This window comes from Salmo salar, chromosome 22 (assembly GCF_965601325.2).
Source record: "Salmo salar chromosome 22, fSalSal1, whole genome shotgun sequence".
Taxonomy (NCBI): domain Eukaryota; kingdom Metazoa; phylum Chordata; class Actinopteri; order Salmoniformes; family Salmonidae; genus Salmo; species Salmo salar.
In genome coordinates this window covers 37,832,988-37,844,666 of record NC_138312.1, presented here as the reverse complement: position 1 = coordinate 37,844,666, position 11,679 = coordinate 37,832,988, and the positions used below count along the sequence as shown (strand labels likewise).

General features: G+C 44.9%; 1 protein-coding gene across 1 annotated transcript; it reads left to right on the top strand.

Annotated features, from left to right (window-relative positions):
• Window positions 1-722: 722 nt before the first annotated feature.
• On the top strand, window positions 723-11,575 carry si:dkey-81j8.6 (STE20-like serine/threonine-protein kinase). Its single transcript, XM_014167363.3, has 17 exons — window positions 723-1,089; window positions 1,848-2,012; window positions 2,351-2,399; window positions 2,650-2,799; window positions 3,050-3,122; window positions 3,263-3,457; window positions 3,666-3,834; window positions 4,662-6,722; window positions 7,036-7,166; window positions 7,375-7,498; window positions 8,438-8,617; window positions 8,737-8,866; window positions 9,083-9,207; window positions 9,352-9,537; window positions 9,710-9,835; window positions 10,015-10,128; window positions 11,101-11,575. Exons 1-17 carry the CDS (start codon window positions 940-942, stop codon window positions 11,224-11,226), a joined length of 4,254 nt encoding a protein of 1,417 aa, XP_014022838.1. The 5' UTR covers window positions 723-939; the 3' UTR covers window positions 11,227-11,575.
• Window positions 11,576-11,679: the final 104 nt, after the last annotated feature.

Below are 11,679 nucleotides of genomic sequence, written 5' to 3'. Positions count from 1 at the left end.
ATCTGGCAGTCCAACAGGCGAGTCTGTGTTTGGCGAATGCCAGGAGAACGCTACCTGCTCGAATGCATAGTGCCAACTGTGAAGTTTGATGGAGGAAGAATAATGGTCTGGGGCTGTTTTTCATGGTTTGGGCTAGGCCCCTTAGTTCTAGTGAAGGGAAATATTAACACTACAGCATACAATGACATTCTAGACAATTTTGTGCTTCCAACTTTGTGGGAAGGCCCTTTCCTGTTTCAGCATGACAATGCCCCCGTGCACAAAGTTAGGTCCATACAGAAAGGGTCCACATACTCTTGGTCATTTAGTGTATGTGGTTGTCTCACCTAGCTATCTTGAGATGAATGCACTCTGGATAAGAGTATCTGCTCAATTACTAAAATGTCAAATGTAAATGTTTTACATAAAGATCTCATATTACTGTGTTGAGTAATTTATTTATAAATGTTTTTAAATATTGATGTCACAAATGTATCATTGGTACATTTCATTATGAAACATGTAGTTATTTGTTATATTTGACTGTGCAAAGCACAACAGTACTACTTATTTCTCTGAGTGAGGCAGATATATATCTCTCGATGCACAAAAGATAAACAGGGCATAGGCCTACCCCCCAAAATCTCTTTCCCTGCATGCTTTTCTTTTTCTCTTTTTTTCTGTGTAGGATGTGGTTTGCACAGTCACTTCCTGCGTCTCTTCTGAGAGGTTTCAGAGACAAAGAGGTGTGCAGGCGAGTCAAAGACCTTTCACATTGGGTCTCCACCCACAGTGGAACTTGATGCTTGGTTCTGCCTGTCCTTACTATCTTGGGCAGACGTTGTATATGAGAAACGAGTGGAGTTGGCTTTGTTTCTGTGGGCTGCTGTCCACTGTAGAGCTGTAAACTGAGGAGATCCTTGTAGACTAAGGAGGACAGGGCAAGGTGGGGTGAGGGACATGGCGTCCCTTCTGATGCGTATCTTTCGTCTGGGCCCGGAGAAGAAGAGGGTGAAGCATTATGAGAACCTCCGGAGAGACGTGGACCCGCGAGAGACCTGGGACACCCAGGGGGAGCTGGGAGACGGGGCTTTTGGGAAGGTCTACAAGGTACCAGCAGGCTGGGGCCCGATACTCAACTTCTTTTAACTTCTGGTCTGGTCTTGTCTCCTTTCCTCTCCAAACCAAACCAAATCCATAAAAATATTACATTTAAGATGAAAATTCTATCATCTCTGATGGGATGGAGAGTAATGGCTCCTAACTCTGGATTTAATTCAATATGGCAATGATGGAGTGAAATGATGTCTCAGTGCAAAACAAGAGCAGCCAACCGTGTTACCAAACTTTGTAGTGCTTTTGATTTAAAGCTGTGTTGTGGATCTTCTCGATGGTAGGCAGAGTATAGCATGCGTCATGAGGCCATACTGTGGTTTGTCGTTTTCCTGTCAACCCATACAGGCTGAAATATAACTTCCTGTCTTGACGTATAACCCACACGCATCCGCTCTTCTGTTTTTGCAGAAACACCTTGACTGTTGTTGCACTTAGCTGACTGACTTCCAACTTTAATGTGATGGTTTTATTCTTCATTTGTAAATTGTAAATGTAAAATACTGTATTATTATTGAATCCAAGATGCAAAGAACTAGGGCCACCTAGATTAGAGTGATGTCATGTGTATCTCTCTCACTGGTATATGAGTTCAAGGTATTGTTTGTGGTATTTTTAACTGTCTTTTTTCATACAAAGCGTTTTGATGCAAAGCCTGCGAGAAGATGATGAATAACAAATAATATATAGACTAAAGCCAGTATAATGTAGATGGCACCGTAGAGACCGTAGTGTATTCCTCTGTCTGTTTTCAGGCCCAGAACCACATCACTGGGGCCCTGGCTGCTGCTAAAGTGATGGAGGTACGCAACGAGGAGCAGCTTGATGACTATATCACCGAGATCGACATCCTGGCAGCCTGCCGCCATAGCAACATCCTTGGGTTGTTGGACGCCACCTTCTTTGAGGGTTGGCTGTGGGTGAGGTCTTTTTCAGCTGTTTGACTCCATTGCTAGGTGTCATTATTAATGCACTGGGTCAGGACTTTTGGGAGGGGTTTCAGTGAACTATGTGAAATCTGTGAAATCTGTCATTCTGCCCCTGAAGAAGGCAGTTAACCCACTGTTCCTAGGCCGTCATTGTGAATAATAATTTGTTCTTAACTGACTTGCCTAGTTAAATAAAGGTTAAATAAAAATTAAATACAAAAACTATCCAAATCAAAAACTATCCATATCAAAATATATATATATATATATATACAGTTAAGGCTTTTAATGATTGATCGTTGAAGATTCAATCTCTTTCTGTCCCATAGATCCTGGTTGAGTTCTGCCCAGGGGGGGCCTTGGATGACATCATGTTAGGTGGGAGCCAAAGCGTCATGCACTCCTTGGTTTCCATTTCTTTCGTTTTTCCTTCTCTGAGAAGCCACTGCTTGTCCTTATATGTTATTGTGTTTGTGTGTGTGTGTGTGGGTGTGTGTGTGTGTGTGTGTGTGTGTGTGTGTGTGTGTGTGTGTGTGTGTGTGTGTGTGTGTGTGTGTGTGTGTGTGTGTGTGTGTGTGTGTGTGTGTGTGTGTGTGTGTGTGTGTGTGTGTGTGTGTGAACCCCCCAGAGCTGGAGCGGGGCCTGTCTGAGCAGCAGATCAGTGAGGTATGCTGTCAGACCCTGCAGGCTTTGTCCTACCTCCACCAGCACCACATCATCCATAGAGACCTGAAGGCAGGCAACATCCTCCTCACCATGGAGGGACACGTCAAACTGGGTACAAAACTGCACAGCACACTCCTACAACTACTGGATTATAATCTCTCTCTCTCTTTCTCTCTTTGTCCATCTTTTCTCTCTGTCTCTGTTCCGTTCTCTCTCTCGGATTTTCCATCCATCCATCCGTTTACCTGTCTACCTGACTGTGTGTCTGTCTAAATGTTGTTTATAAGTCTATCCTAGTGTCTCTCTTATAGTGTATCAGTGCCTCTCATTGAGTCCTCTCAAAGCCCTGTTTCAATCCCCAGCCGACTTCGGAGTGTCTGCCAAAAACATACACACCCTCCAGAAAAGAGCCACTTTCATTGGAACCCCTTACTGGTTTGTCTTACTCCTATCATTTTTGTATATGTTTAAACGTTAATAGCATGCAGCCACATTCCCATGTGCATTCTTTTTCAACAAACACAATGTCTAAATTTGTCCGTCTGTCTCTCTGTCTGCCCGTCCGTCTATCCCAGGATGGCTCCAGAGGTGATCCAGTGTGAGACCTCCAAGGAGAACCCGTACGGCCCCAAGGCGGACGTCTGGTCCCTGGGCGTGACGCTAATCGAGGCTGCAGAGATGGAGCCCCCTCACCACTCACTCAACCCTATGAGGGTCCTGCTCAAAATCACAAAATCCCCCCCACCCACCCTCAGCAACCCACGCCTCTGGTGAGTCAGGGACAGTCAGTCATACATGGAGATGTCTCTATTTTTATGAATCAGTGGTGGCTGGTGGCACCTTAAATGGGGAGGGCCAGCTCATAGTATCAAACACATGGAACACATATTTTCCCATAGGGAATAGGGTGCATTTTGGGATGCATCACCTGAAACCTATACCCATCCCTGTGGCCCTGCACTGTGCTCCCACTTTCAGGTCCTCCCACTTCCAGGACTTCCTGCGGAGGGCGCTGCAGAAGAACCCTGAGGCCCGGTGGGGAGCCCAGCAGCTCCTGGCCCACCCCTTCCCCTGCGCTGGACGGGACGGTCGAGCCCTGAAGGAACTCATCGCCGAGGCCAAGGCTGAGGTGATGGAGGAGACAGCGGTAAGAGATGGGGGATTCTTCCCAAATGGCACCTTAATCCCCATATAGTTCATTACTTTTGATCAGGGCCCATAGGCTTTGGTCAAAAGTAATGCACTATATAGGGAACAGAGCTCGCCAGCTTGTAGTCCTAAAAAACAGAAATGAGTTACCTTTGGTTCGTTCGGCCATTCCTATGGGGAAAATTCATGGGGAAAGAATGGGGTTTTGGGATAAATGCCGAAAATAAGGTCTGAGGTTTGCACAGGCTTAGGAGATCTTATACGTTTTGTTCTATGTAATAATACAAGTTAGTTAACATGACCTTTATGAATTATGAAGCCTTTATGTGCTTGTTTTGATTACATAAATGCTTCAAAATTCACAAAAAGTGATGAAGATTATCTCATAGAACAAAACGTATAAGATCTCCTATGCCTGTTTTTACCACAGACCTTATTTTCGGCGTTTGTCCATAACCCCTCCAAAACCCCCATTAATTTCCCCATAGGCATAGGTCAACGAGCCATGGTGGAGTACAGAAAGGCGGCATTACTATTGCTCTCCATAGAGTGCCATTTGGGATGCAGACTTGATTTGAGGGAGTGATGCCTTTCTAATAGAGATCTGCTTCGATCTAAAACGTGTTGGGAAAGTTTCTCTATTTCTGATTCTATACAGTATACTGTAGGTGGAAGTTCATAGATCAACTTTCCAACATTTTGTCCTTTGAGTGTTTTTATTTGTCTTAAAGTAGATAGGACAGAAAATAGGTTCAATTGAAATTGCCTCCTAAAGTCTGTCTTAAATGAACAAATGGTAACACATCCTATTATTTTCTCTACCAGTCCCTGATCGACCATGGGGGCTCTCTAGACGAGGACACGATTGTGGGGTCGGATGGAGGGACTGCCCAGTCTGAGAAGGGGCAGGAAGAAGAGACAATGCAGGTACCAGAGAAACCTCAGGAGGGCCCATCTATCATACAGGCTGGTATGAGTCCACCACCACCTCCACCCAACCCTGACCCAGTCTCTTCCTCCACCCCAGTGAAAGATGGGGGCACCGCTGGGACCAGGGTGGAGACTCCCAACACGGACAGGGCCAGAAAGCTGGCCAGGCGTCTGTCGGTCTGGGAGCCAGGGACCTTTCTCTCCTTTCTGACCACTGGGTCTCGGCGCTGCAAGTCTGGTCTCTGGGGAGACACCCCCTCAAGTCCAGCCAATCAGACCCAACAGAACAAGGAGGACAGTCCCACTGGCCAATCAGAAGAGCAGGAAGTGACACATCCAGCAGGAGAGAGAGATGCAGGGGATGCGGAGAAGGATCTGTGTGAGAATGTTGGGAGGGGCAGCTTGGAGGGAGGGATCACTCAACCCATCACTGAAACAAATGACACAGGAGATGATGCAGAAGAAAAGGTTGAGGGGCAGAAAAAAGAGAAGGAGGAAATTTCAAATGACTTTGAGGCCCAAGACCTTGACCTGGAAGTGGTTTCTTCTTCTGAACAGGAAATAGTAGGCATCCACACTGATATGAACCAAAACAGTACCAATGACTCTGTTGGTGATGCACTTGACTCTGACAATAAACAACCAATTACTGAGGCTCAATGTTCAGTTAAGGAAATTGGTATCGTCAAATCAGCACCAAATAATGATACTAAGCATAGGGTAGAAGAAGCTCCTTGCCAGTTAGTGCACACACTAAATCCACTGGTTATAGCCTTGTCTTTGGAAATGCCCCACCCATCCACAAAAGAGAGAGGAGAAACCCAGCACTCAGTGCTAGACTTTCTGGATCTGTCCACTCATAACCACTTCAAGATGGCCACCAGTGGGAAGGCTGAGGAAGAGACAAAACAGAGCAAAGACGAGAGGATGGAAGGGACCAAGGAGGAAATACAAAAGGAGAGGGGAGAGGAGGAGCAGGAGCAGGACAAGGATGAGAAGATTTTAGAAGAGAATGAACTACATGCTAAGAGAGATGAAGAGGCAGAGCACGAGGGGAGTATGGTAGAAGAAAGGGTTGAGATGCAGATAAATGAAGAAGGAATACAAGACAAGACATATGTAGAAGAAGAACAGGAGGTCAAGGTGGAGTTAAAGACAAGCGAGGGAGAGACAAGCGACTGTCCAGACATTGAGAAAACTCCAGACAAAGGAATGGACTTAAAAGAACATGAAGCAAGTCCTGAAATGGAGGATGGAGAATCTAAGAGTGATATTGAAGAGACCGTACAATCAGAACAAACAGGAGAAATACAGACTGAAACAGAGAAGCAAAGAAGTGAATCAACAATGGAAGTTGAGACCAGTGAAAATGAGAAGAGTTTGAGGGCAGACACAGAAGATAAAATCCTTGATATCAGAGTGACTGAATGTGAAAATGTAGAGAGAGCAGAGGACAGAACAGAGGGAAAAGATGAACAGAGTAAAGAGGAGGACCTTGGATTAGAAAGTGATAACATAGTGATTATCCAAGCACAAGAAACCAATATGACCATAAAGCAGGAACCGAAAGAAAAGAGAAACAAACAAGAAGACAGTAAGGGAGAAGAGAAGATGACTGACCCCCCAACTGGAGAACCTATGACGAAGGTAAACTTGACCTTGGAGTCAAATAGTGGGAGGGAGGAAGGAGGGAAAGAGGAAGGAGGGAAGAAGCTGGAGGAAGGAGGTAAGGAGGAGGAGGCAGGTCAGACCAAATTAAACATATTGACCGAACAGAGCTCAACTAGATCTCAGGGAACAGCTACAGACACAGTACACCTGAACTCAGCATCAAATGGAAACTGGCACCAAGTGACAGACAATCAACCCAAGATGGCTGCCACTGATGACCAAGCTGACATGACAGAGAAAGACAACTCAACAATGACAGTCTCAACAATGTCAAGACCTGTAGAGGTGAGTGATAGTGATCAGGGCAGGCTGGCACCCATTGGTTCCCCAAGTGAATATAATACAGAACATAAAACACAAGGGTACAATTTATTAAGGTTAAAGAGACATTCCACACCAAAATCAAAGTTTCTCAGGTGCTTTCAAAACTCAAAAGTTGTCCACATTTGAGGTCTGAAAACATCTGACAAAAGTAGATTTTAGAGTGTAATTTCCCTTTAAGAGAAGTAATAAGAAGTGTTGTGTGCTTCCCTAGATAGATTACACCAACTAAACAGAGGCACTTTGTGACTGTAATCTTTTCTTTGTTGTATTCCAGGAGTTGATCCATAACAGGAAGACGGTCAAAAGGACCCGGAAGTTCATGGTGGACGGCCGAGAGGTCAGCGTCACCACGTCAAAGGTCCTGAAAGAGACCGATGGGAAAGAGCGGCACATGCGGTCCGCCAGGTAAACTTTTCCCTCTGGGAACAAGGCTTGGGCTCCAATGGAAAAATAACTAGATTAAGGATAGACTCAGAATTTCAAATACGTCTTGGATGGGAGACTTGAACACATTCATATTCAATACATTCACTTCATTAGTATGTTCAATCTCCCGTGTGTGTGTGTGTGTGTCCGTGTGTGTCCGTGTGGGTGTGTGTACCTGACTATGCAGGCGCCAGGAGCTGCAGGCATTAAAGCTCCTTCAGAGGGAGGAGCAGAGAGAGTACTCCCAGATGGAGCAGCGGCTGCAGCAACAGAGAGAGATGATGTTCCGACAGATCGCCCAGGAGATGACAGTGAGTAGTGGGATCCAGAGTCCTGTTTGCGGAATATTTAGATAAAGCCTGGAATAAAAGAAAAAGGGCTACCTATAATTTAATTGTAATATAATATTTAGCTTCTATATAGAAAATGGCAAAGTACTGTATGTATATACTGTAAATTGTGTGTAGGCCTGTCTCCCACTTGAATCTTCTCTTTGTGCCAGACTGGGTTCAAATGCCTTCTGTTTCATTTTTCTGTATTTATTTATATGTATGTATGTATGTATGTATGTATGTATGTATGTATGTATGTATGTATGTATGTATGTATGTATGTATGTATGTATGTATGTATGTATGTATGTATGTATGTATGTATGTATGTATGTATGTATGTGTTTACTGCTCTAGGGATATAGTTATTCTTTGGATAACATTATTTACTATTATGTATTCTTTTTTTTCACTATTTATACAATTCGCACTGCAAAGAACAGAATTAATGTTTTCTTCATTCATGTAACCACCAATACTCGGTCATGCACGTGACAGACCAATACCTCACGAGTCTTCTTCTCTCTAAACTGAGACCTTGAAACTGAGATATCCCTTTCTCTAAATAAGGTTCTGAGCGTACTGCCAAATTGCAGATACTAATAGTGAGGATTCACTGAATTATCACAGTGAATTATTGTAATGTTTGTGTATGTGTCAATTAATCCCATAAGGGATTAATTGCCAACTGGCGATATGACACGAAAATATAATTTAATTCATATAATCTACATTCTGTTATTATACCATTGTGACTTCCAAAAACAATTTTTTTTCAGGTTTTAAGGTATGGGATTTGAATTTAACGGCCTGAACAACTAATTTTCAATATTGAGTGATTGCATGAGATTTGTGGCAATCTTTTCCCCCTTCTTACAAACTCAAGCAAATGTGGTGTGTTTTGTGTGCATTGTGCAGAGCAAGAAGCAGTATTACGACGGTGAGCTGGAGCGGGTAGAAAAGCAGTATGTTCAGCAGAGCAGCCACATGGAGACAGAGCACACAGCCAGGCTCAGAGAGGACGCACGCAGACTCAAGAGCCAGCAGGAGCGAGAGCTGAACCGCAAGGCTGCTGTACTGAAGGCTCAACCCAGAGAAGTACACCGATTCGCACGCAAACACACAACACGCACGCACGCACGCACACACACACATACACACCAACATACACACAGAGAGCCCTTGGTATATCTTGTTTCCTCTTGTGTTCATCCCAGGAGGCGCGTTACCTGCAGAAGCAGCAGCAGGAGCTCAATGAGACGCTCCAGAAAGGAGTCCAAGAACACAAGAGGAAGGTGGCCTCTATGGAGTGGGACATCACTGTCAAGACCCAGCAGCTTAAGAGAGGTACACACATGCACGCACACGATCAGCACACACTCACGTACGCATGCCTCTACGCACTCACAAATTGGTTATGATTATGGGCTGCTTTATGACAATGGTTAGGCACAAATCACAGACCGACAGGAAATTAGACATTGACCACAACGGTGACATTGACTGTGTTTGTGCCTATAAAAATATTTGATTCATTCACATATATGTGCTCCTTGCCTGCAGCCCGGGAATCAGTCATTTGGGAGATGGAGCAACGTCATCTGCAAGAGAAGTACCACCTCTTCAAGCAGCAGGTGAAGGAGCAGTATTCACTGCAAAGACAACAGCTCACCAAGAGGCACAGCAAAGTGAGTTGGAATGCTCTCAATAAGAACCCTAACCCCCCAAACTTGCATACTTAAATGCACACACAAAGACACATGCACGCACGCACGCACACACACACACCATGACACCATGACAATGATCACCTCTCCCCTGTCCTTTCCCAGGATACAGACAGGGCGTCCCAGTTCCATCGGGCATTGCTGGATGAGCAGAGGGACCAACAGGCCCAGGAGAGGACCCAGCTCCAACGAGCCCAGCGCACCGAGGCCAAGGCCAGGCTGGCCCACTTCAAGCAAGAGTTGAAGACACTGGGCCTGAGTGGGCAAGAGCACAGGCAACGCCTCACACTGGTCAGTACAGGGACTTGTATGGCTTCTCAGTTCCCAAATAGTTAACATTCTTTGCTGTGCTCAATTGGCCACTAGTAATTGTTTGTTTGGCAATCCTCTTTGCCCCCGTCTCTGTCTCTTTTTCTCTCCCTCTCTCACAATTTCTATTTCTTTCTCTCTCTCCGTATGTCAGTTTATATCGGAGGAGGAGGGCAGGCAGCGAGCGGAGAGGCAGAGTTTGCAGCAGGTCCAGGAGGGCCAGCTGAGGGAGGTGCAGGAGCAGTGTGACGACAATATGACTGAACTCCAGGAGCTGCAGGTACACTACACTACACACCATGTGCTAGCAAGCTCACTGGGTTGTAGATATTCATATTATATCTACTATAAACTGGTATACTCTATAATAGAATGTATTAATTTAATCAAATAAGCATAATTGATTATATAAAGAAAATACAAAACATTTATGCGTGTGTGCTCGTGTGTGTGTTTCAGAATGAGAAACTGCAGCTGTTAGTTGACATGGAGAAGAAGAAGATTCGGAGACTGGAGGATGAACACACTCTGGAGCTGAACGAGTGGAAAGACAAGCTGGCCTGCAGGAAAGAGGTATGGGAGACAGAGAAAGAAGAGAGGTTGTTGTGGGAATAGTGTGTTGAATGCCAAAGCAAGTATGGAGAAAGGAGACAGTGAGTGGATATTGTTCAATGCCATATCCATTAGCCATGCACACCATGGTAACAGATTAACAATGAGAGGCAACAGGGCAGTATTTATTTATTTTCTATTTTATTGTTATACTTTTCACCCATTTTTCTCCTCATTTTCGTGATATCCAATTGTCATATCGCTGCAACTCCCATACGGACTCGGGAGAGGCGAAGGTCGAGAGCCATGCGTCCTCTGAAACATGACCCGCCAAGCCGCGCTGCTTCTTGACACAGTGCTCGCAAGCCAGCTGCACCAATGTGCCGGAGGAAACACCGTACAGCTGGAAACCAAAGCCAGCGTGCATGCGCCCGGCCGCCACAAGGAGTCTCTAGAGCGCGATAGGACATCACAGCCGGCCAAACCCTCCCATAACCCTGACAACGCTGGGCCAATTGTGCATCGCCTCATAGGTCTGCCGGTCGCAGCCGTGCCTTAGACCGCTGTGCCACTCGGGGGGCAACAGGGCAGTATTTTAAATCTGAAAACATGCTCCCGTCGCACTTGTTGTCCTTGGAGATCTGAAAAGGTTCATTAAGGTCAGGTATGGCTCCAAGGAGAAATGTTGTCATATCCATTAGACATGCATGCACTTCTAACAGCTTGTTGTTTGAAGGGACATCAGGGCTACACTTTGAATCTCAAAACATGTTCCTTTGCACTTGTTGACTTGACCTCGATGACCTGAAAGGTTCAATGAGGGTATATAGTCTGTTTGTCCGTCTGTGTTTGAACCTGTTTATGCCTGAGTGTGCAGGCATAGTCTGCTATAGTGTGTGTGTCTGCGTATCTATCTGTGTGTCTATGTGTCTGTCTGTCCATCCGTCGTTCTTCCATCTGTCTGTGTTTGAATATGTTTCTGTCTGTGTGCAGGTGTTGGAGGAAGACCTGGCTCGCCGGAGGAGAGAGAAGGAGGGATCGAAGAGACGGGGGAGTGAGCCTGAGTCCAGGTTTGCACCTCGACGCACACGATTCTTCTCAAGCCTCAACTTCTCTTAACTGACCACGACCAAAAGAGAAAACAATCCTGAAAAATCAAACTGCGTTTTAAATCAGACACACACTCTCACAGGGAACTCACATACGTGTATATAAACAACATACTATCTATTTTACATTCTACAGAGGAGTGAGAATAAGAGGAATTAATGACAATATATATATTTTTGTCAAATATTGTATATGCCTCTCTTGCAAGAGAATAGAGGACATGTTTGTACATATTTCAATGAAGGATGTGTAGCAAGCTACTTTAGTATGTGTTCTTTCAAACACTGTTGTGGGGCAGACATTTCCCTTCTATTATTTTTAACCTAATGTTTGCAATAAATTACAAATCCATAAAAAATGTTGGTCATCATCTATTGCTGTGTATCTTGTGATTGTGAGCACACGTCCCCCTGGTGGCTGAAGACAGAACCAAGAAACAATTCGGGTTGGAATACCCAGAAT